This window comes from Ranitomeya variabilis, chromosome 2, assembly GCF_051348905.1.
Source record: "Ranitomeya variabilis isolate aRanVar5 chromosome 2, aRanVar5.hap1, whole genome shotgun sequence".
Taxonomy (NCBI): domain Eukaryota; kingdom Metazoa; phylum Chordata; class Amphibia; order Anura; family Dendrobatidae; genus Ranitomeya; species Ranitomeya variabilis.
The window spans coordinates 359,982,832-360,009,946 of NC_135233.1; the positions used below are offsets into that span (position 1 = coordinate 359,982,832).

At 43.7% G+C, this 27,115-nt stretch overlaps 1 protein-coding gene across 1 annotated transcript in view; it reads right to left on the reverse strand.

Moving 5' to 3' along the window:
• Positions 1–2,474, reverse strand: part of LOC143805920 (cytochrome P450 2G1-like) — a 41,094-nt gene extending 38,620 nt beyond the window's left edge. Inside the window, exons 1-2 of the mRNA XM_077285679.1 lie at positions 2,241–2,474; positions 240–402 (exon numbers count right to left, since the gene is read on the reverse strand). Of these exons, the coding sequence (XP_077141794.1) occupies positions 240–402; positions 2,241–2,420 (343 nt within the window). The 5' untranslated portion in view covers positions 2,421–2,474. The remainder of the gene's footprint in view (positions 1–239; positions 403–2,240) is intronic.
• Positions 2,475–27,115: the final 24,641 nt, after the last annotated feature.

Genomic DNA, 27,115 nt, shown 5'->3' on the forward strand with positions numbered 1-27,115 from the left:
GGAACAGCGCAAACTGTACCACTTCTTCCCACGCGTAGGTATGTATCACATGGACAGCACATGGATGTAACACACGGACACATGGACATATGGACAGCAAGCACGGACAGCACACAGACTGCATACTGATGTTACATACGTACACACAGACTTGGACCACAGATCTCACCAGTAATGTTTTTCCTACACAGGAATCACCAGGATGTTTGAAGGTCTAAAGTGTTGAAATAAAGACTCACCATAGTTTTTGTAAACAGAATCAAAGGAAGCGACATTGCCTCGAGCTAAGAAATCATCCCCCCTGTCCAAGAGAACTTCTTTCACAGCTTTGTATCCTGTGACCACTATGACTGGCCGGGAACCCAGGTAGATGGTGAACACTTCTCCGTATTTCTCACTAAGCTGGATGGAATATAAAAATGAATATTGTCATTTCAAAGTAAAGTCAATCCCTTAATCAAAATCCCTACAAATCTGAGGTTTTCACTTGGGATAAAAATTGACACTGTTGTAATGCAAATAAACCGATTTCCTCAAATGATCTGTGGATTATTAGCCATAATGAGAGGAAAATCTTTCTTTATATGAGAGACTCTTCCAGAGGTGACAGTACAAAAAAGGGCGATTGCAGCTCATAGTCAAGGGAGGATCGCAAAACAGGTCATTTTTAAATTGCCTGTATCTACAATTCAAATCTACATGAAACATCCCTTTTAATGAAGTCAGGATAAACCCCATCTCTTATGTAGGTTGGTCTGTGGGACAGCACCATAAAGGAAAAAGAATACTGCATCAGTCCACTTGATATCCTGTAAGTCTTGACAAGCAATGAGCAAACTTGTTCAGAAAACGTTCACCAATCGCAAATTTGGCATGAATGTTGCACTGATTAATTTTCTGGTTCCCGAGCTATTTTCCTAAAAATCTGTAAAAGTCTGGAAGAAGTTCAGTAAATGACAGAGTTAACTAAGGACTCTTTTGAGACATCAGTATTTCCGGTAGCAGCACAGGCCATAAAACATCCCGAACATGTGCACACTGATGACACACGGATGACATCCCTGTGACAAGTACAGGCGCCTGGGAATCAGCAGTACTGTGCGCCGCTCCCCGGTGCTGGGTGCCGAATTTATGAGAGCTCACATCACTGTCCCCTGCTCGCACTGCGATCATCACTAGCATGGGACAATGCTGAGAGTTGTATTCAGCTGTTCATAGTGAGAGCAGGCGGCAGCTAATCGGAGTATTCATCAGCCGCTGCCTGCTCTATAAATAAATGTAAAAAATGATGTGGGTTCCCCTGTATTTTTGATAATCAGCCAGGCAAAACTGACATCTGTCAGCTTCAGCAAGGCTGGTTTTCAAGAACAGAGAGGTCCCCATGCCGTACTTTTTAATTATTTAAATAAATAATTTAAAAAAACGGTGTGGGGTCCCTCCAATTTTTGACAACCAACCAAATCTAAGGCAGACAACTGGGGGCAGGTTTTCTCAGGCTGGTAAGGGCCATGTATATTGGTTCCCTCCATCCTAAAAATAGCAGCTCGCAGCCACCCCAGAAAAGCTTCTATTTGATGCCCAATTCTGGTGCCTTGCCTGACTCTTCCCACTTGATCTGTGGCGATAGCAAGTGGGCTTCATATTTGTGGGGTTCTATTCTTGATAACAAGCATTGCTAACGCTGCAGCCCGCAGCTGTTAGCTTTGCCTGTCTGGTTATCAAAAATACAGAGGAACCAACGTCAATTTGTTAAAGTATTTATTTATAGCACAATTGATGGGTCAATTGATGCCACTTTTGATGGTGTCCACCCCTAATTTTAGATGTTTTGGCAACTTTTGGGCACCCATAAGGGTGTTGTCTATGCATCTGGTTTTGCCTCCCTTTGAAGTCAATAGGCTTTGGGTATGAACATCGGGATGTTCGCCGATCCGAAATAAACCTTGAATGGCTCGGTCATCTCTATTCTTGACCATTAATATTTTTCTTTTAGTACTAAATAAATACTCTAATGCTGATCTAAAAGTGATTTTTTTTACCTTTAATACAATAATAGTGCCAGCCACTGTGCCGAATCTCTTACCTCAGTCAGTTACGACACCATTGGTGGTTTACTGATGGCAGCATGGACTGACATGTGTCCTTTCTGCTGGCACAATAGCGAGTCCATACAGTACATTCAGCAAATATAACTTTAGATTAGTCACTCATAGGTTGATCAGATCTTGGTAAACACTTACGTTCAGCAGAGATTTAACTATGTCTCCTTTGCTAAGTTGTAGTATGTTTCCCAATATTGGCAGTGGGGTAGGTCCAGGTGGTAAGTTCCTCTTTCTCCAAAAATGCATGAAACTTATGATTAGGATAAGACAGTAAATCACCACTGTCAGAAGGAAGGTAATATTTTCTGACAAATGCATTCTGGCTTCTGATCGTTCTTCAGGTGATTTCTTGCTTGAAGACAGTTCTGTTCTTGATATGACAAGTAAGGATTTGCACATGGGTGAGGCTAAGTGTTGCCTCATTTGGCATGTGTTTTGTTTATTTGTAACTCAGGAAGTTTTTAGAAACTTTTAGGGTTAGGTTTAGGAAGAGACTGTATTTAATGAACTAGGTGCTTTGTGCTATTTAGCAAAATACCCTATATAATAATACAGTCCCTAAGAGCTGGGGCCCCGGCTGCAAAAGCTCCTTTGATTGCTTGGATTGTGTACATGATTTTATGCAATACTATAAAGCAATTGCCAGCACAGTAAAATGTCTTTTTAGCATACATATTAGTGATGAGCGAGTATACTCGTTGCTCGGGTTTTCCCGAGCACGCTTGGGTGATCTCCGAGTATTTATTATTGCTCGGGAGATATAGTTTTCATCACCTCAGCAGCAAGATTTACGACTGCTGGACAGGCTGAATACATGTGGGAATTCCCTAGCAAAGAGGCATTCCTTATATAACAAATACTCGGAGATCACCCGAGCGGGAAAACCCGAGCAACGAGTATACAGGTCCTTCTCAAAAAATTAGCATATAGTGTTACATTTCATTATTTACCATAATGTAATGATTACAATTAAACTTTCATATATTATAGATTCATTATCCACCAACTGAAATTTGTCAGGTCTTTTATTGTTTTAATACTGATGATTTTGGCATACAACTCCTGATAACCCAAAAAACCTGTCTCAATAAATTAGCATATCAAGAAAAGGTTCTCTAAATGACCTATTACCCTAATCTTCTGAATCAACTAATTAACTCTAAACACATGCAAAAGATAACTGAGGCTTTTAAAAACTCCCTGCCTGGTTCATTACTCAAAACCCCCATCATGGGTAAGACTAGCGACCTGACAGATGTCAAGAAGGCCATCATTGACACCCTCAAGCAAGAGGGTAAGACCCAGAAAGAAATTTCTCAACAAATAGGCTGTTCCCAGAGTGCTGTATCAAGGCACCTCAATGGTAAGTCTGTTGGAAGGAAACAATGTGGCAGAAAACGCTGTACAACGAGAAGAGGTGACCGGACCCTGAGGAAAATTGTGGAGAAGGACCGATTCCAGACCTTGGGGAACCTGAGGAAGCAGTGGACTGAGTCTGGTGTGGAAACATCCAGAGCCACCGTGCACAGGCGTGTGCAGGAAATGGGCTACAGGTGCCGCATTCCCCAGGTAAAGCCACTTTTGAACCATAAACAGCGGCAGAAGCGCCTGACCTGGGCTACAGAGAAGCAGCACTGGACTGTTGCTAAGTGGTCCCAAGTACTTTTTTCTGATGAAAGCAAATTTTGCATGTCATTCGGAAATCAAGGTGCCAGAGTCTGGAGGAAGACTGGGGAGAAGGAAATGCCAAAATGCCTGAAGTCCAGTGTCAAGTACCCACAGTCAGTGATGGTGTGGGGTGCCATGTCAGCTGCTGGTGTTGGTCCACTGTGTTTCATCAAGGGCAGGGTCAATGCAGTTAGCTATCAGGAGATTTTGGAGCACTTCATGCTTCCATCGGCTGAAATGCTTTATGGAGATGAAGATTTCATTTTTCAGCACGACCTGGCACCTGCTCACAGTGCCAAAACCACTGGTAAATGGTTTACTGACCATGGTATTACTGTGCTCAATTGGCCTGCCAACTCTCCTGACCTGAACCCCATAGAGAATCTGTGGGATATTGTGAAGAGAAAGTTGAGAGACGCCAGACCCAACACTCTGGATGAGCTTAAGGCCGCTATTGAAGCATCCTGGGCCTCCATAACATCTCAGCAGTGTCACAGGCTGATTGCCTCCATGCCACGCCGCATTGAAGCAGTCATTTCTGCCAAAGGATTCCCGACCAAGTATTGAGTGCATAACTGAACATTATTATTTGATTGTTTTTTTGTTTGTTATTAAAAAACACTTTTATTTGATTGGACGGGTGAAATATGCTAATTTATTGAGACAGGTTTTTTGGGTTATCAGGAGTTGTATGCCAAAATCATCAGTATTAAAACAATAAAAGACCTGACAAATTTCAGTTGGTGGATAATGAATCTATAATATATGAAAGTTTAATTGTAATCATTACATTATGGTAAATAATGAAATTTAACACTATATGCTAATTTTTTGAGAAGGACCTGTACTTGCTCATCACTAATACATATATATTAAGCAAAAAGGAAGGACAAACTGCAAGACTTATAAAAACAAGCAAGCCTTTATTAAAGCCTTTATTAAATAAATGTAGACAATACTTAGACATGAATACAGCATAATAATATAAAGGAGGGCATAAGCATAACAGGTATGGAGAGTAACATACACAGAGGTGGTTAGGGATAATGACTACTTATAATGGTGATTAACACAGGTACACACCCAAGGGAGGGAGAGGGGGTCATGCAGATCCCACCACTGTTACCAATTTGTCTCAGATGATAGCGGAGAGATCACACAGATCCCACCGCTGCCACCAGTTGTCAAGAGAATGCAACCTCGCTGCCCCCAATCTTCAGGATAATTATGCAATTGGCTGGCGAGTGATGGATGAGACCGCTGCTTCTACCAGGGCTGCCATCAGGGCATTAAGGCCCTAACTGGTGTTTGTGGGCCCCATCTCTTTTGCTTCTAATCACTGGGCCCCTGAGCAAAATAATGCATCATGTGACAGAGCACTAGGAGATTTCCTGGAGCTCCATGCCTGTCAAAACAGAACAGCAGCACTGCTCCAGGGGCGTTCCCTCCGCTTTTTCTGTGACTTGCTGGTGATGGCGTCTACGCGATGATGTAATCGCAAATGTGTCAGCACTGGCATGAGAGGTAATTATGAAAACCTTTTTAAAAAAATAAAATGAATGGCATGGGTGTGGGGGAGCAAATGATGATGTTTTGAGGGTGGCGAATGAGGACAGCAAACGATGACGAATTGAGGATGAGGAAAATTCAATGACGTATTGAGGTGGGGGAGCGCAAATAATGATGAATTGGGGATGGCGGACAAGGGACAGCTAATTATGAATTGAAGGTGGGGAAAGCAATGATGAATTGAGGGTGGCAACAGCAAATGGTATCAAATTTAGTGTGGGGTGGGAGAAAGCAAATAATGAATTGGGGCTAGGATGACTAAAGGAATATGTGTTGAAGGTAGGGAAAAGCAAATGACGAATTGAGGGTGGAGGACAGAAAATGATGAATTGGGGTGAGGGCAGCAAATATTGATAAATTGAGTGTGGGGGAGAGTAAATGATTGAGTGTGGGGGAAATTAAATGATGATAAAATTGAGAGTGGAGGTGAGAAGTTGATCATGAATAGAGGGTGGTGGTGGGAGAGAGTGAAGACATAGCATAATGAATCTGGGTGGTGAGGTCATGTAAATATAATTAATCAAGGAAGTGGGAAGGGAAGTACTAAGTGGGGGCTGGGAGGATGCAGGATTGTGTTTTAAATTGGGGGAAAGAGTACTGGGGCTAATTAATTTATATATTCATTGGGTGGGAAAAGTGGCTATTTTTAGTTAGTGGGGCACAGTGATGAATTATATTTGTTATGGTGGGTTAAATAATTATAATTATATATTAATGGTGGGTGCACATCTGTATTCAGCTGCATAATGTAAAAGTTGGGGGAAAGTGGGAAGTGTGCTTTGGAAGCGATGCTTTAGATAACTGTTATTTTCTGCAGCGATGAGTCCTGGCTGGAAGACGCTATAGTGGTCTGCACTGGCTGAAGTAGAAATGTGAAGATGAAGAACTTCAATTACAGACGTCACTGGTGAGTCAATGTGTTACCTGTACATTTATACTATACACAGAGCTGAATGTAATGTCACCAGTGATCACTGTATTGCCTGTACACTATACACTATTTACAGAGCTCCTGTGTATAATGTCACCGGTGATCAATGTATTACCTGCACACTGGCACTATATACAGAGTTCCTGTGTATAATGTCACCGGTGATCACTGTATTACCTGTACACTGGCACCATATACAGAGCTCCTGTGTATAATGTCACTAGTGATCACTGTATTACCTGTACACTGACACTATATATAGAGCTCCTGTGTATAGTGTTACTGGTGATCACTGTATTACCTGTACACTGGCACTATATACAGAGCTCCTGTGTATAATGTCACCAGTGATCACTGTATTACCTGTACACGGACACTATATACAGAGCTCCTGTATATAATGTCACTGGTGATCACTGTATTATCTGTACACTGGCACTATATACAGATCTCCTGTGTATAGTGTTACTGGTGATCACTGTATTACCTGTACACTGGCACCATATACAGAGCTCCTGTGTATAATGTCACTAGTGATCACTGTATTACCTGTACACTGGCACCATATACAGAGCTCCTGTGTATAATGTCACTAGTGATCACTGTATTACCTGTACACTGACACTATATATAGAGCTCCTGTGTATAGTGTTACTGGTGATCACTGTATTACCTGTACACTGGCACTATATACAGAGCTCCTGTGTATAAAGAAACCGGTGATCACTGTATTACCTGTACACTGGCACTATATACAGAGCGCCTGTGTGTAATGTCACCAGTGATCACTGTATTACCTGTACATGGACACTATATATAGAGCTCCTGTGTATAATGTCACTGGTGATCGCCATATTACCTGTACAATGACACTATATACAGAGCTCCTGTGTATAGTGTTACTGGTGATCACTGTATTACCTGTACACTGGCACTATATACAGAGCTCCTGTGTATAAAGAAACCGGTGATCACTGTATTACCTGTACACTGGCACTATATACAGAGGGCCTGTGTATAATGTCACCAGTGATCACTGTATTACATGTACACGGACACTATATATAGAGTTCCTGTGTATAATGTCACTTGTGATAACTGTATTAACTGGGTTGCATACAAACCACTCAGTATATGAAGGCGATACAAAGTAAACATGAATTCTTTTGAATCCTGGGTAAATCTCACTCAGGGTTGACCATTAATGATAATTTTTTACTGAAGAGGGGAGGAAACAGTTCATAGGCACATAGCTATGACACAGTTCTGAGCTGAAGTTGATCACAGGGGTTTTATTCAAGATTCTTTTCATCACACAGAATCTCTTCTCTAATATTCCATCAACAAATATGAAAGTCTCTTTACAGATAACTTCTCTTCACACAAAGTTGCAAATGCACCAAGGTGGGGGAGGGGGGTGAGTCCTGTCTTGTAACTCTATCACTTCTATCTTGAGGTAATAAAGATGCTCCTGGCTTCCCTGACTGCTTCTATAATTACAGCTCAGGCCTCCTTTTTTTGGAGGCCTGAGCAGGTAATCATCTCTGCTTATTTTCCCTGTGATTTTTTTCAAATTTTTGGAGGATTTTTAAGTCCTCTTTTTGTGTCAGTGAGCTTACTTTTCATGTTTAGCGCTAGGACTGGAATATGTAAGGACCCTTGATGCGGGTTGCCAGCTTACATATTGTGGCCCCAATATTAACTAATACCTTACATACTGTATATTGATTTTCTTTGGACTTTATAAAACAGGGTGCAGTTGGACCAAGATGGCTCTGTAAACTGTGGCCTCTGTTCACACAGTGTGCATTTTGTAGCACTAGGCAGCCCGCCTGTATGTGCGTTACTAATAGGCTGTTAGCCAGATGCTCTTCATTGCTTGTGTGAATAACGCCGCACACAGATTATTATCTTTTATCTTTTGTGCACTAAAATACCAAACAGCCAACACTGGATTGAAAGAGGTTGTTTCATCGGTATTGCTGCAACTGTGTTTCATCATTAATCGTGTCCGCTGCACCCTGTCAATGCATTTGTTTGGAGGCCTGAGCAGGTAATCATCTCTGCTTTTCTCTGTAATTTTTTCAATTTTTTGGAGGATTTTTAAGTCCTCATTTTGTGTCTGTGAGCTTCCTTTTATTACAACAATCACTGCTGTAGAAGAACTGGTCTATACAGCTTGTCTAATTTCAGTCTGACAGGAGACTAACACACTGAGACAAAGTCCCTGGCAAAGTCCTGGAGGGGAAATCCATTTCACTGAAGCCATTAGCTTCAGTTATATGAAACCTAGAACTTTCCTCCAGCACACTATGTGTTGAGAGGGGTTAATTGGCCATTTTAAGGGCTGGGTTTTTGTTGACAACCATAGAGCGGGTGGGAGGTTGTCGACCTTATCTCCACCCCAGGGTGGGATCTGGGGTTCAAATAGTTGGCCTCCAGACACATTCAGTGCTCAGGAGGGCTGGAGAGAGGTACTCCAGTGTTTTTTTTGTCCTGAGAAGGAAAAACTGAACCAGTGAGTATTTACAGTGGGTATGGAAAGTTCATTTTTTTTCATTAATATGTACACTCTGCACCCCATCTTGACTGAAAAAAACAGAAATGTAGAAATTTTTGCAAATTTATTAAAAAAGAAAAACAAATATCACATGCTCATAAGTATTAAGACCCTTTTCTCAGACACTCATATTTAAGTCACATGCTGTCCATTTTCTTGTGATCCTCCTTAATTATAATGATAGGACTTGATTTGGAAAGGCACACACCTGTCTGTATAAGACCTCACAGCTCACAGTGCATGTCAGACCAAATGAGAATCATGAGGTCAAAGGAACTGGCCAAGGACCGCAGAGACAGAATTGTGGCAGGGCACAGATCTGGCCAAGGTTATAACAGAATTTCTGCAGTACTGAATGTTCCTACAAGCACAGTGGCCTCCATAATCCATAAATGGAAGACGTTTTGGACCACCAGAAGTATTCCTAGACCTGGCCATCCAGCCAAACTGAGAAATCGTGGGAGAAGAGCCTTGGTGAGAGGTAAAGAAGAACCCCAAGATCACTGTGGCTGAGAGGCAGAGATGCAGTAGGGAGATGGGAGAAAGTTCCACAAAGTTAACTAATCATTGCAGCCCTCCACCAGTTGGGCCTCTATGGCAGAGTGGCCCAACGGAAGCCTCTCCTCAGTGCAAGACATATGAAAGCCTGCATAGAGTTTGCTAAAACACAAGTGAAGGACTCCCAGACTATGACAAATAAGATTCTCTGGTCTGAGACGAAGATAGACCTTTTTGGTGATAATTCTAAGTTGTATGTGTGGAGAAAACTAGGCACTGCTCATCACCTGCCCAATACTAACCCAACAGTGACACATGGTGGTGGCAGCATCATGCTATCGGCGTGTTTTTCAGCTGCAGGGACCGGATGACTGGTTGCCATTGAAGGAAACATGAATGCAGCCAAGTACAGGGATATCCTGGATGAAATCCTCTTCCAGAATGCTCTGGACCTCTGATTTGGCCAAAAGTTCACCTTCCAACAAGACAACAAGATAAGCACACAGCTAAAATAACAAAGGAGTGGCTTCAGAACAACTCTGTGACCATTCTTGACTGGCCCAGCCAAAGCCTTGACCTAAACCCAATTGAGCATCTCTGGAGAGACCTGAAAATGACTGTCCTCCAACGTTCACCATCCAAATTGACGGAACTGGAGAGGATCTGAAAGGAAGAATGGCAGGGGATCCCCAAATCCAGGTGTGAAAAACTTGTTGCATCATTCCCAAGAAGACTCATGGCTAGTGTTGAGCATTCCGATGCTGCAAGTATCGGGTATCGGCCGATACTTGCTGTATCGGAATTTCCGATACCGAGATCCGATATTTTTGTGATATCGGGTATCGGTATCGAAACAACATTAATGTAAAAATGTGTAAAAGAAAGAATTAAAATAAAAAATATCGCTATACTCACCTGTCCGACGCAGCCTGGACCTCAGCGAAGGAACCGGCAGCGTTGTTTGTTTAAAATTCGCGCTTTTACTTGGTTACGTGAATTCCCGGCTTGTGATTGGTCAGGGCGGCCATGTTGCCGGGACGCGGACCAATCACAGCAAGCCGTGACGAAATTACGTCACGGTTTGCTGTGATTGGTCCGCGTCCCGGCAACATGGCCGCCATTAACCAATCACAAGCCGTGACGTCACGGGAGGCTGGACTTGCGCACTTTTTAAAAAGCGCGCGTGTCCAGCCTCCAGTGACGTCCCGGCTTATGATTGGTCACGGCGCCATGTTGCCGGGACGCGGACCAATCACAGTAAGCCGTGACGAAATTACGTCACGGTTTGCTGTGATTGGTCCGCGTCCCGGCAACATGGACGCCATTAACCAATCACAAGCCGTGACATCACGGGAGGCTGGACTTGCGCACTTTTTAAAAAGCGCGCGTGTCCAGCCTCCAGTGACGTCCCGGCTTATGATTGGTCACGGCGCCATGTTGCCGGGACGCGGACCAATCACAGTAAGCCGTGACGAAATTACGTCACGGCTTGCTGTGATTGGTCCGCGTCCCGGCAACATGGACGCCATTAACCAATCACAAGCCGTGACGTCACGGGAGGCTGGACTTGCGCACTTTTTAAAAAGCGCGCGTGTCCAGCCTCCAGTGACGTCCCGGCTTATGATTGGTCACGGCGCCATGTTGCCGGGACGCGGACCAATCACAGTAAGCCGTGACGAAATTACGTCACGGCTTGCTGTGATTGGTCCGCGTCCCGGCAACATGGACGCCATTAACCAATCACAAGCCGTGACATCACGGGAGGCTGGACTTGCGCACTTTTTAAAAAGCGCGCGTGTCCAGCCTCCAGTGACGTCCCGGCTTATGATTGGTCACGGCGCCATGTTGCCGGGACGCGGACCAATCACAGCAAGCCGTGACGTAATTTCGTCACGGCTTGCTGTGATTGGTCCGCGTCCCGGCAACATGGCCGCCCTGACCAATCACAAGCCGGGAATTCACGTAACCAAGTAAAAGCGCGAATTTTAAACAAACAACGCTGCCGGTTCCCTCGCTGAAGTCCCGGCTGCGTCGGACAGGTGAGTATAGCGATATTTTTTATTTTAATACTTTCTTTTACACATTTATATGGTTCCCAGGGCCTGAAGGAGAGTTTCCTCTCCTTCAGACCCTGGGAACCATCAGGGATACCGTCCGATACATGAGTCCCATTGACTTGTATTGGTATCGGGTATCGGTATCGGATTGGATCCGATACTTTGCCGGTATCGGCCGATACTTTCCGATACCGATACTTTCAAGTATCGGACGGTATCGCTCAACACTACTCATGGCTGTAATAGCTCAAAAGGTGCTTCTTCCCAATACTGAGCAAAGGGTCTGAATACTTATGACCATGTGATATTTCAGGGGGTTTTTTTTTATAAATTTGCAAAAATTTCTACATTTCTGTTTTTTTTTCAAACAAGATGGGGTGCAGAGTGTACATTAATGAGAAAAAAATGAACTTTATTCAATTTACCAAATGGCTGCAATGAAACAAAGAGTGAAAAATTTAAAGGGGTCTGAATACTTTCAGTACCCACTGTATGAAAGTGTGGCAGTGTGCTTTCCAGCCCTGAAGACACTTCACGTGGATGCAAAGGTAGGTGAGTCTCTGAAGGCGCTTACTTTTAAAGAAGGATCCCAATGCGATTGGACATAATTCAATGTAGGTTTATTAACCGTAATTAACCCCTTTACTGCCAAGGGTGGTTTGAACGTTAATGACCAGGCAAATTTTAACAATTCTGACCACTGTCCCTATATGAGGTTATAACTCTGGAACGCTTCAATGGATCCCGGCGATTCTGACAATGTTTTCTCGTGACATATTGTACTTCATGATAGTGGTAAAATTTATTTGATATTACCTGCGTTTATTTGTGAAAAAAATGGAAATTTGGCAAATTTTAAAAATTTCACAATTTTCCAACTTTGAATTTTTCTACAATTAAATCACAGAGATATGTCACACAAAATACTTAATAAGTAACATTTCCCACATGTCTACTTTACATCAGCACAATTTTGGAACCAAATTTTTTTTTTTTGTTAGGGAGCTATAAGGGTTAAAAGTTGACCAGCAATTTCTCATTTTTACAGCACCATTTTTTTTTAGGGACCACATCTCATTTGAAGTCATTTTGAGGGGTCTATATGATAGAAAATAACCAAGTGTGACACCATTCTAAAAACTGCACCCCTCAAGGTGCTCAAAACCACATTCAAGAAGTTTATTAACCCTTCAGGTGTTTCACAGGAATTTTTGGAATGTTTAAAAAAATGAACATTTAACTTTTTCTCACAAAAAATTTACTTCAGCTCCAATTTGTTTTATTTTACCAAGGGTAGCAGGAGAAAATGGCCCCCAAAAGTTGTTGTACAATTTTTCCTGAGTACGCCGATACCCATATGTGGGGGTAAACCACTGTTTGGGTGCATGGCAAAGCTCGGAAGCAAAGGAGCGCCATTTGACTTTTCAATGCAAAATTGACAGGAATTGAGATGGCACGCCATGTTGCGTTTGGAGAGCCACTGATGTGCCTAAACATTGAAACCCCCCACATGTGACACCATTTTGGAAAGTACACCCCCTAAGGAACTTATCTAGATGTGTGATGAGCACTTTGACCCATTAAGTGATTCACAGAAGTTTATAATGCAGAGCCATAAAAATAAAAAAATCATATTTTTTTCACAAAAATTATCTTTTCGCCCCCAATTTTTTATTTTCCCAAGGGTAAGAGAAGAAATAGGACAAATTGTACAACAACTTTTGTGTCCAGAGTACGCTGATACCCCATATGTGGGGGGGAACCACCGTTTATGCGCATGGCAGAGCTCGGAAGGGAAGGAGTGTCATTTGGAATGTGGACTTAGATGGATTGGTCTGCAGGCATCACATTGCGTTTGCAGAGCCCCTAATGTTCCTAAACAGTAGAAACCCCCCACAAGTGACCCCATATTGGAAACTAGACCCCCCAAGGAACTTATCTAGATGTGTTGTGAGAATTTTGAACCCCCAAGTGTTTCACTACAGTTTATAATGCAGAGCCATGAAAATAAAAAATCCTTTTTTTTTTCCACAAAAATTATTTTTTAGCCCCCAGTTTTGTATTTTCCCAAGGGTAACAGGAGAAATTGGACCCCAAAAGTTGTTGTCCAATGTGTCCTGAGTACGCTGATACCCCATATGTTGGGGTAAACCCCTGTTTGGGTGCATGGGAGAGCTCGGAAGGGAAGGAGCACTGTTTTACTTTTTCAAAGCAGAATTGGCTGGAATTGAGATCGGACGCCATGTCGCGTTTGGAGAGCCCCTGATGTGCCTAAACAGTGGAAACCCCCCAATTATAACTGAAACCCTAATCCAAACACATCCCTAACCCTAATCCCAACAGTAACCCTAACCACACCCCTAACCCTGACACACCCCTAACCCTAATCCCAACCCTATTCCCAACCGTAAATATAATCCAAACCCTAACCCTAACTTTAGCCCCAACCCTAACTGTAGCCTTAGCCCTAGCCCCAACCCAAACCCTAGCCCTAACCCTTGGCCTAACCCTTGCCCAAACCCTGACCCTAACCCCAATGGGAAAATGGAAATAAATACTTTTTTAAATTTTTTTATTTTTCGCTAACTAAGGGCGTGATGAAGGGGGGTTTGATTTACTTTTATAGCGGGTTTTTTAGCGGACTTTTATGATTGGCAGCCGTCACACACTGAAAGACGCTTTTAATTGCAAAAAATATTTTTTGCGTTACCACATTTTGAGAGCTATAATTTTTCCATATTTTGCTCCACAGAGTCATGTAAGGTCTTGTTTTTTGCGGGACGAGATGACGTTTTTATTAGTGACATTTTCAGGCATGTGACATTTTTTGATCACTTTTTATTCTGATTTTTGTGAGGCAGAATGACCAAAAATCAGCTATTCATGAATTTCTTTTGGGGGAGGCGTTTATACCGTTCCGCGTTTGGTAAACTGGATAAAGCAGTTTTATTCTTTGGGTCAGTACAATTACAGCGATACCTCATTTATATCATTGTTTTATGTTTTGGCGCTTTTATACGATAAAAACTATTTTATAGAAAAAATAATTATTTTTGCATCGCTTTATTCTGAGGACTATAACTTTTTTATTTTTTCTTTGATGAAGCTGTATGGCAGCTCGTTTTTTGCGGGACGAGATGTCGTTTTTCAGCGGTACCAAGGTTATTTATATCTGTCTTTTTGATCGCGTGTTATTCCACTTTTTGTTTGGCGGTATGATAATAAAGCGTTTTTTGCCTCGTTTTTTTTTTTACACTGTTCGCTGAAGAGGTTAACTAGTGGGACAGTTTTATAGGTCGGCTCGTTACAGACGTGGCAATACTAAATATGTGTACTTTTATTGTTTTTATTTTATTTAGATAAATAATTGTATTTATAGGAACAATATATATATATATATATATACACTCACCGGCCACTTTATTAGGTACACCATGCTAGTAACGGGTTGGACCCCCTTTTGCCTTCAGAACTGCCTCAATTCTTCGTGGCATAGATTCAACAAGGTGCTGGAAGCATTCCTCAGAGATTTTGGTCCATATTGACATGATGGCATCACACAGTTGCCGCAGATTTGTCGGCTGCACATCCCAAAGATGCTCCATACAAGGCAGGATGGATCCATGCTTTCATGTTGTTTACGCCAAATTCTGACCCTACCATCCGAATGTCGCAGCAGAAATCGAGACTCATCAGACCAAGCAACGTTTTTCCAATCTTCTACTGTCCAATTTCGATGAGCTTGTACAAATTGTAGCCTCAGTTTTCTGTTCTTAGCTGAAAGGAGTGGTACCCGGTGTGGTCTTCTGCTGCTGTAGCCCATCTGCCTCAAAGTTCGACGCACTGTGCGTTCAGAGATGCTCTTAGGCCTACCTTGGTTGTAACGGGTGGCGATTTGAGTCACTGTTGCCTTTCTATCAGCTCGAACCAGTCTGCCCATTCTCCTCTGACCTCTGGCATCAACAAGGCATTTCCGCCCACAGAACTGCCGCTCACTGGATTTTTTTCTTTTTCGGACCATTCTCTGTAAACCCTAGAGATGGTTGTGCGTGAAAATCCCAGTAGATCAGCAGTTTCTGAAATACTCAGACCAGCCCTTCTGGCACCAACAACCATGCCACGTTCAAAGGCACTCAAATCACCTTTCTTCCCCATACTGATGCTCGGTTTTAACTGCAGGAGATTGTCTTGACCATGTCTACATGCATAAATGCACTGAGTTGCCGCCATGTGATTGGCTGATTATAAATTAAGTGTTAACAAGAAGTTGGACAGGTGTACCTAATAAAGTGGCCGGTGAGTGTATATATATATATATATATATATATATATATATATATATATATATATATACACACACTTTTTTTAATTTTGGGGTGGGATTTAAAAAAATTTTTTTTACACATGTGAATATTTTTTTTATACACTATAACATTGCCCCGGGGGGGCATCATGTTATAGTGTAAGATCGCCGATCTGACACTTTGCTGTGCACTGTGTCAGATCGGCGATCTGACGTGCACAGCTCCTGGAGGCTTCCCGGTGCCTGCTCTGAGCAGGCGCTGTGAAGCCACCTCCCTGCAGGACTTGGATGCTGCGGCCATTTTTGGTCCGGGCCTGCTGCAGTGAGGAGGAGGTAAGAGACCCTCGGAGCAACGCAATCACATCGCATTGCCCCGGGGGTCTCACGGAAGCACGCAGGGAGCCCCCTCCCTGCACGATGCTTCCCTATACCGTCGGAACACTGCGATCATGTTTGATCACAATGTGCCGGGGGTTAATGTGCCGGGGGCGGTCCGTGACCCCTCCTGGCACATAGTATAGTTATTAAGGTTAAAGGAAGACTTTAAGTCCATCTAGTTCAACCCATAGCCTAACTTAACATGCCCTAACATGTTGATCCAGAGGAAGGCAAAAAAAAACCATGTGGCAAAGAGTAAGCTCCACCTGGGGAAAAAAATTCCTTCCCGACTCCACATACGGCAGTCAGACTAGTTCCCTGGATCAACGCCCTATCAAGGAATCTAGTGTATATACCCTGTAACATTATACTTTTCCAGAGAGGTATCCAGTCCCCTCTTAAATTTAAGTAATGAATCACTCATTACAACATCATGAGGCAGAGAGTTCCATAGTCTCACTGCTCTTACAGTAAAGAATCTGCGCCTGTTATTATGCTTAAACCTTTTTTCCTCCAGACGTAGAGGATACCCCTTTGTCCCTGTCTCAGGTCTACGATTAAAAAGATCATCAGAAAGGTCTTTGTACTGTCCCCTCATGTATTTATACATTAAAATAAGATCACCCCTTAGTCTTCGTTTTTCCAAACTAAATAGACCCAAGTGTAATAACCTATCTTGGTATTGCAGACCCCCCAGTCCTCTAATAACCTTGGTCGCTCTTCTCTGCACCCGCTCTAGTTCAGCTATGTCTTTCTTATACACCGGAGACCAGAACTGTACACAGTATTCTGAGTGTGGTCGAACTAGTGACTTGTATAGAGGTAAAATTATGTTCTCCTCATGAGCATCTATGCCTCTTTTAATGCATCCTATTATTTTATTTGCCTTTGTAGCAGCTGCCTGACACTGGCCACTGAATATGAGTTTGTCATCCACCCATACACCCAGGTCTTTTTCATTGACGGTTTTACCCAGAGTTTTAGAATTAAGCACATAGTTATACATCTTATTACTTCTACCCAAGTGCATGACCTTACATTTATCCCCATTAAAGCTCATTTGCCATTTATCAGCCCAAGCTTCTAGTTTACATAAATCATCCTGTAATATAAAATTGTCCTCCCCTGTATTGATTACCCTGCAGAGTTTAGTGTCATCTGCAAATATTGAAATTCTACTCTGAATGCCCCCTACAAGGTCATTAATAAATATGTTAAAAAGAAGAGGGCCCAATTCTGACCCCTGTGGTACCCCACTGCTAACCGCGACCCAGTCCGAGTGTGCTCCATTAATAACCACCCTTTGTTTCCTATCCCTGAGCCAGCTCTCAATCCACTTACACATATTTTCCCCTATCCCCATTATTCTCATTTTATGTAACAACCTTTTGTGTGGCACCGTATCAAAAGCTTTTGAAAAGTCCATATACACTACATCCACTGGGTTCCCTTGGTTCAGTCCGGAACTTACCTCTTCATAGAAGCTGATCAAATTAGTCTGACGTGAACGGTCCCTAGTAAACCCATGCTGATACTGGGTCATGAGGTTATTCTTCTTCAGATACTCCAGTATAGCATCCCTTAGAATGCCCTCCAGGATTTTACCCACAGTAGAGGTTAAGCTTACTGGCCTATAATTAGTTCAGTTTTTGTCCCCTTTTTGAATATTGGCACCACATTTGCTATACGCCAGTCCTGTGGTACAGACCCTGTTATTATGGACTCTTTAAAGATTAAAAATAATGGTCTATCAATGACTGTACTTAATTCCTGCAGTACTCGGGGGTGTATCCCATCCAGGCCCGGAGATTTGTCAATTTTAGTGATTTTTAGACGCCGCCGTACTTCCTGCTCGGTTAAGCAGGTGACACTTAATGGGGAATTTTTATCACTAGTCATTTTGTCTGCCATGGGATTTTCTTTTGTAAATACTGGTGAAAAAAAGTCATTTAGCATATTGGCTTTTTCTTCATCCTCATCCACCATTTCACCCAGACTATTTTTAAGGGGTCCAACACTATCATTTTTTAGTTTCTTACTATTTATGTAGTTAAAGAATATTTTGGGATTATTTTTACTCTCTCTGGCAATGAGTCTCTCTGTCTCAATCTTTGCTGCCTTGACTTGCTTTTTACAGAATTTATTTAATTTTTTGTATTTATTTAATGCCTCATCACTACCTACTTCCTTTAATTCTCTAAATGCTTTCTTTTTGTCACTTATTGCACCCCTTACAGCTCTATTTAGCCATATTGGTTTCCTCCTATTTCTAGTATGTTTATTCCCATGCGGTATATACTGTGCACAGGTCCTATCCAGGATGCTAATAAACGTCTCCCATTTTCTTTGTGTATTTTTATGTCTCAGGATATCGTCCCAGTTAATTGCACCAAGATCATCTCTTATCCGTTGGAAATTTGCCCTCCTGAAGTTTAGTGTCCTTGTCACCCCTCTATTACACATCTTATTAAAGGATACATGAAAACTTATTATTTTGTGATCACTATTCCCCAAGTGACCCCCAACCCTTATATTTGATATGCGGTCTGGCCTGTTGGTTAATATTAGGTCTAGCAGTGCCCCCCTTCTTGTTGGGTCCTGAACCAGTTGGGAAAGGTAATTGTCTCTCATAGTTGTCAAAAACCGATTACCTTTGCTGGAACTGCAGGTTTCTGTTCCCCAATCTATTTCAGGGTAGTTGAAGTCCCCCATAATAATGACTTCTCCTTGAGTCGCAGCTTCATCTATTTGCTTTACGAGGATATTCTCCATTGCTTCCATTATTTTTGGAGATTTATAACAAACCCCTATCAGTAATTTATTATTTTTTCCCCCTCCCCTTATCTCCACCCACAGGGACTCTACATTTTCATTAGATTCACCTATATTATCACGCAGGATGGGTTTTAAGGACGATTTTACATATAGACACACACCTCCCCCTCGCTTATCTGTACGGTCATTTCTGAAAAGGCTATAGCCCTGCAAGTTAACAGCCCAGTCATGGCTCTCATCCAGCCATGTCTCAGATATCCCCACCATGTCATAATTATGCTCCAACAACATTAGTTCTAATTCGTCCATTTTGTTGGCGAGGCTTCTGGCATTAGTATACATGCACTTGATGTTCCTCTCTGTACCTCTATTCTTTCTTAAATTACTAACTGTTCTAACCCCACCCCCCATGCCACCGCCACCCCCAACTTCCTTATTTGTGCCCAGGTCTCTATCTGCACTATCTACCCCTCCTATAAATTGAATACCCTCCCCGAATCCCTAGTTTAAACACTCCTCCAACCTTCTAGCCATTTTCTCCCCCAGCACAGCTGCACCTTCCCCATTGAGGTGCAGCCCGTCCCTAGCATAGAGCCTGTAGCCAACTGAGAAGTCGGCCCAGTTCTGCAGGAACCCAAACCCCTCCTTCCTACACCAATTCTTGAGCCACTTATTAACCTCCCTAATCTCCCGTTGCCTCTCTGGGGTGGCACGTGGTACAGGCAGTATTTTCGGAAAATACCACGTTGGAGGTCCTTGCTTTCAGCTTGCAGCCTAATTCCCTGAAATCATCTTTAAGGACCTTCCACCTACCTCTAACTTTGTCATTTGTGCCAATGTGCACCATGACCACTGGGTCCTCACCAGCCCCTCCCAGTAATCTGTCCACCCGATCAGCGATGTGTCGGACTCGAGCGCCAGGTAGGCAGCACACCGTCCTACGATTCCTGTCTTTGTGACAGATTGCCCTATCTGTTCCCCTAATAATTGAGTCCCCCACTACCAGCACCTGTCTGGCCTGCCCAGCTCTCCTATTTCCCTCCTTACTGGAGCAGTCACTCCTCTGGCTTTCAGAGGACATGCCTGGCTGCAGCAGTGCTACCCCTGTACTGGCACCCCCCTCATCTGCCAACTTAGCAAACTTATTGGGGTGTGCCAGATCAGGACTAGCCTCCCTGGCACTCTTCCCTCTACCCCGCTTTCTGAATGTCACCCAGCTAGCTACTTCACTGTCCTGCAGCTCCATCCTACCATCCCCCCCTCATCTGTCCCATTGAGCATCTGCTCAGTGAGCAGAAGACTCCTCTCCATATTGTCTATGGATTTCAGTGTTGCCAGCTGCACATTTAGATTCAGAATCTGGGTTTCCAAATGCACAACGTGCTCACATCTCGCACAGCAGTATGCACCCTCGACCGGCTGATCAAGGACTGCATACATGTGGCAAGATGTGCACTGGATGGCATTAACAATAGTGGAGCACATTTCCTAATGGGGATTGCACCACACAAACGTTAAATAAAAAATAAATACAAAGTATTAATAAAAAACAGACAGCAATTCCTCCCCTGGAAACTCCCTGATTCTAAAGTCACTGAATCACAAGTCACACTTACCGCCGTTCACACTTACGCTCAGGTCACACTCAGCTCGCTCACACTCGCTATGCTGAAGATTTAAAGATTTTTTTTTTCTCTCTCTATTTCCCCTCAACAGCAAGCCACCTTGCTGTTCAAATGCACTTCCAAAAAGGACTAGAGCCCCGAACAGCTGCCCCTTATAAACCCTTAATTATGAGCCCCCACCCTAAGTTAACCCCTTGTGAAGATAGCTATTCCCAATTCAGCAATTCACACATGTATTTAGTAAAGGCTTTCCAAATACCTCTTCACTGAATCACAAGTCACACTTACCGCCGTTCACACTTACGCTCAGGTCACACTCAGCTCGCTCACACTCGCTATGCTGAAGATTTAAAGATTTTTTTTTCCCTCTCTCTCTATTTCCCCTCAACAACAAGCCACCTTGCTGTTCAAATGCACTTCCAAAAAGTGCCGGATTTCAGCCGCGATAGTCAGCTGACACCCGGCCGCGATCGGCCGCGCTCCCCCCGCGAGCGCAGCCAATCGACTATGACGTACTATCCCGTCGGTGGTCATATGGGCCCACCCCACCTCGACGGGATAGTACGTCCAATGTCAGAAAGGGGTTAAGACACATGAAAACAATATCACGGAAATCAAGACATCCACCCATGCGAACTGCAATTACCATGTATGAACATGATTTTAAATTTAGAAGAGAAATGGTGAGAACTTTGGGTCAGTGCAGTGAGCCTCAAACGTTTCCTCACTTACAAAATCCACCATCAGGCTTCAATCTACCAAGGAAAACCTGGGTTACTCTGAATCGTATCAGAACAAACTTTGGTGTCTGTGCAGATGCTATGCATAAGTGGGGAAAATCTGACTCCCCTGCCTGTGACTGTGGAGCTGACCGTCAAACAATCCAGCACATTGTCGAGGAATGTCCCCTCAGATCTTACACTGGTGACAAGAATGATTTCTACACTAGAAATGACAATGTTACTGTATCCATAGAAAATCTTGACATTCGACTCTGATCTCTGTTCCTTTGTGCATTTTCAATCACTGTTTATTGTTCGTTATTCACTCTTATATTATGTTAAAATATATGCTCATACAATTATATATACTGGAGGAAGAAAAGAGGGGTTAACTTATATCAGAGCAGGGCTACAGGGAAAGAGGGAGGACAAACTACCAAAAGGCAAACCTGATTCCAAAGCAGTAGAACAGCAATACAATGACAATAAAATACTGTATGATTCCCAAGTCCGGGGACATGACAGTGACCCCTGGAAGAAGTTGGGTCGAAATATGCATCATGGTCTGGGGTGGAGGTTAATGTAGTGATCTATCTCCACTGTGAGTGATAAGCATGATACTTTTAATATATACAGTACATGTCATCATGATTGCATATTATATCTGTATTTTGTTTTATTGTGTATTACACTGTTATTTAGTAACTTTTCTATACACATTTCAATATTACTATTATTTTGCCATCTAGTGCTTGAGCCTGATAATGCACTATGCTTATTTATATATTTTAGTCAGCATCAACCTCCTTCCTCATTTGTGTTTTTAATATTTTTTAATCATAATATATCAAACTAATAAATTATTAATAAATGATACTCTGGGCCCGTTGAAGCGTGGAATACGCGAAACGGCCGTAGTCCGTTCACTGCACCAGCTCTGTCTGCAATTCATCCTGCCCTCTATCACCTTGTCCACAGCATGTTGTTTGTTTCTTACCTTGACTTATATATAAATATACATATTATTATTAATTATACATGCAAAAAAAATTATATATAAAAAAACTTCCTTCTTACCCCCAATGGGAGTGGTCTTTGTTTTCCTTTCTCATTCTCAGGTCCTCTACCAGAGGCCTGGGAGTTTGAGGGTTTTGCACAGGATCTTAGCTGTTCCCAGCATTGTCCTTTTTCTGGAGCTCAGATGTTGCTCCTGGGATCTGTTGCAGCCATTTTCCCAACTTAAGGGTCACTGCTCCAAGTGCTCCTATCACCACTGGAATCACTGTTGCCTTCACCTTCCACATCTTCTCCAGTTCTCCTTTGAGGCCGTGGTATTTCTTCAGCTTCTCATATTCCTTCTTTCTGATGTTCCTGTCACTTGGCACTGCCACATCTATTATCATTGCTGTCTTCTGATCCTTGTCTCCTATCACAATGTCTGGTTGGTTAGCCAACACCTGCTTATCCGTTTGGATCTTGAAGTCCCACAGGATTTTTGCCCTTTCATTCTACACCACTTTTTCTGGGGTCTCCCACTGGGACTTAGCCCATATGCTGTGGAGATGTTCCTGCATACAATCCACGCTACTTGGTTGTGGCGTTCGGTATACGCTGTTCCTGCTTGCATTTTGTATTCTGCCACTATGTGTTGGACGGTTTCTGAGGTTTCTTTGCATAGTCTGCACCAGGAGTCTTGTCTTGTCTGGTAGATTCCTGCTTCTATGGATCTGGCACTTAGTGCTTGCTCTTGTGCCACTAAGATTAGTGCCTCTGTGCTGTCTTAGAGTCCCGCTTTCTCCAGCCATTGGTAGGTTTTCTCCATGTCAGCCACCCCCATTAACTGTCAAAGGTACATCTCATGCAGCGGCTTGTCTTGCCATGGTGCTTCATGTTCCTGTTCTTCCTTCAAGATCTGTTGTTGCTGCCTTAGGCTTTCTCTCAGCATCTCATCATTTGGTGCCTTTTTTTTATGTATTCCTGGATACTCCTTGTTTCATCCGTGATGGTGCCTTGGATGCTTATCAAGCCTCGCTCACCCTCCTTTCTGTTGGTATACAATCTTTGTGTGTTAGACATAGGGTGGAGACCTCCATGTATTGTGAGGAGCTTTCTTGTCTTCACATCTGCTACTTCCATCTCTTCTTTTGGCCAGAACACTATGCCAGCAGGGTATCTGATAACTGGCAGGGCGGCATATGCATATATTGATGGCGCGGATTTTATTCTTCCCATTGAGCTGGCTCTTCAGGACAGGTCTTACCCTTTGATGTTATTTGGATGTTGCTGCTTTCCTTGCTTGCAAAGTGATCTATGCTACTGCCTCAGCAATCATCTATATATATAATTGTCTAAGGGTTTTTCCGTCTGTCTGTCTGTCTGTCTGTCTGTCTGTCTGTCTGTCTGTCTTTCTGTCTGTCTGTCTGTCTGTCCTGGAAATCACTCCATATAAGGTATGGTCTACAAACAGGATACCTTATATGGAGTGGTCGGCGGTTTGTAGACCATACCTTATATGGAGTGGTCGGCGGTTTGTAGACCATACCTTATATGGAGTGGTCGGCGGTTTGTAGACCATACCTTATATGGAGTGGTTGGCGGTTTGTAGACCATACCTTATATGGAGTGGTCGACGGTTTGTCGGGCGGCCTCGACCAATCAGAGATGGGCACAGCATGGCGACGATGATGTCATAATGGTTGCCATGGCGACGATGATGTCATAAAGGTTGCCTCGACCAATCAGCGACGGGCACAGTCTGCCGCGAATCACATACTACGGGGACATGCATATTCTAGAATACCCGATGCATTAGAATCGGGCCACAGTCTAGTGGAATATATATATATATATATATATATATATGTATATATATGTGTATGTATATATATATATATATATATATATATATATATATATATATATATATATATATATATATATATAGTGATGCAGTGACCCCTGTAACGGGTAGGGGGCGCTGCATGGTCTCCTCAGTATGCGCACGGAGGCGTATTGAGGCCGTGAGAATCCATGGCAGTTGTATGCATGGATGTGATGGTGAGTGTTATGGATCTGGTGGTTAGGTGCACCTGGAATGACCTGATGGTTAAACTGGATGTCAGGACAAGCTCTGGGAAGTGGGAACTCTGCTGACAGCAAACCCTAATCCTATAACACACAACTAGAAATAGCTGTGGAGCGTACCTAACTCTCCCTAGATGCCTCTTCACAGCCTAAGAGCTAACTACCCCTAAAGATAGGAAATAAAGCCTTACCTTGCCTCAGAGAAATTCCCCCAAAGGTAAAGACAGCCCCCCACATATATTAACTGTGAGTTAAGAGGAAAGTCACAAACACAGGGATGAAACAGGTTTCAGCAAAGGAGGCCAGACTTACTAGATAGACTGAGGATAGGAAAGGGATCTATGCGGTCAGCACAAAAAACTACAAAAAGCCACGCAGAGTGTGCAAAAAGACCCCTGCACCGACTCACGGTGCGGAGGTGCCACTCTGCACCCCAGAGCTTCCAGCTAGCAAGGCAATATCATATAAGCAAGCTGGACTAGAAATTAGCAAGTACTAAGAAATATATTCAGTACAAAATGACCAACAAATGAACTAGCAGGAACTTAACTTCTGCTGGAGTAGACAGGTCATCAGAAGGATCCAAGAGAGATCTGAACCAGTACTGATACATTGACAGCTGGCATGGAGTAACGATCTGAGTGGAGTTAAATAGAGAAGCCAGCCTAGCCGCAAACGAGGGCAGCTGAGTGAGCAACCTCAGAACCAGCAGTTCCACTCACAGCCACCAGAGGGAGTCCACGGACAGAACTCGCCGAAGTACCATTCATGACCACAGGAGGGAGTTCGAGAACGGAATTCACAACAAATGAGACAGTGTCTGGCATTGTGGTTAATGGGAGGTATGTGTCACAGGGAAGGATGCTCCCTGAGATGCAACCCGGAGTATCTTGTCTTTAGAGCACGTAAGCACTGAAGATGTCATTTAGTGCACCTGGGTCCGGGTTGCGGGTAGCTATGAGAGATGGGAGGGTCTGGCTACCCACATACCTCACCACTGGGTGAGGGCACTCACTGTAACTTTTTCCCTGCAGGAGTATGAGGACCTGCAGTGATGTCTAGGGTTGAGCGAAACGGGTCGGCCATTTTCAGAAGTCGCCGACTTTTGGCAAAGTCGGGTTTCATGAAACCCGACCCGACCCCTGTGTGGGGTCGGCCATGAGGTTAGCGATCTTCTGAATCTGGTATCGGAATTCCGATACCGAGTTCCGGTATGTTTGCGATATCGGAAATCGGTATCGGAATCCACATTTAAGTGTAAAATAAAGAATTAAAATAAAAAATATTGATATACTCACCTCTCCGGAGGCCCCTGGACATCGCCGCTGGTAACCGGCAGCCTTCTTTGCTTAAAATGAGCGCGTTCAGGGCCTTCCATGACATCACGGCTTCTGATTGGTCGCGGCTGCCCATGTGACCGCCACGCGACCAATCACAAGCCGTGACGTAATTCTCAGGTCCTAAATTCCTAATTCTAGGAATTTAGGACCTGAGAATTATGTCACAGCTTGTGATTGGTCGCGTGGCGGTCACATGGGCGGCCACGACCAATCGCAAGCCGTGACGTCATCAAAGGCCCTGAACGCGCTCATTCTTAAGAAGGAAGGCTGCCGGAAAGAAGCAGGGCGCGTCCGAGGGTGAGTATATACCTAATAGGAATATACTCACCCTCGGCTTCTTTCCGGCAGCCTTCCTTCCTAAGAATGAGCGCATTTAGGGCCTTAGATGACGTCACGGCTTGTGATTGGTCGCGGCCGCCCATGTGACCGCCACGCGACCAATCACAAGCCGTGATGTAATTCTCAGGTCCTAAATTCCTAGAATTAGAAATTTAGGACCTGAGAATTACGTCACGGCTTGTGATTGGTCGCGTGGCGGTCACATGGGCGGCCGCGACCAATCAAAAGCCGTGACGTCATGGAAGGCCCTGAACGCGCTCATTTTAAGCAAAGAAGGCTGCCGGTTACCAGCGGTAAGGTCCAGGCTGCGTCGGAGAGGTGAGTATATCAATATTTTTTATTTTAATTCTTTATTTTACACATTAATATGGATCCCAGGGCCTGGAGGAGAGTTTCCTCTCCTTCAGACCCTGGGAACCATAGTATCCCATTGCACTGCATTGGGTTTCGTGCTTCGGCCGACCCCAACTTTTTTATAGGATCGGCCGATTTCACTCGACCCGACTTTTGAGAAAGTCAGGTTTCTTGAAACCCGACCCGATCCTATAAAAATAAGTCGCTCAACCCTAGTGATGTCATGATCACTTGATCAGCCCATGTGATATACCTCACCTATGTGGTGTGGTTAGAGGGTTCATAATGTGACCAGGGTGTGGGTCACATGTCCCTGTGTATGTTCCTGTGTTGGAAGACCTGGGAGGAGGCTTCCTGAAAGCACATGCTGGTGCTGGGAGGTCCTGGGAGTAGGACCGGATCCCTGAGCAGCGTGGGAGGTCCTGGGAGTAGGACCGGATCCCTGAGCAGCGCACAGCTACTGTGTGGGGAAGCTACAGTCCTCCGGAGGGTCTGGGCTGACTAAGATATGCCGCCCAGGCAAGTTGGTGATCCCCGTGAGGCAGCTTACCCGGAAAAAGACGACTGACAAGGAGTCAGAAGGTGGAGCAGGAGCTCCCGTAAGGTACCTCCATAAACTGTTGGTGCTGGTGATATGAACTGTGTGGTAACCCACGGCAACTGGTCAAGGGAGGACCAGCCTGTTTAGTTGCTGCAACCGTAATGTCATACGTTGGTGCCTGTTGTGCTCCATGGACATTAATCAACTGTATGGCGTGCGGTCACCCACGATAACTGGACACAGAGGTTCAGTGTGTTTAGTGACCGCGG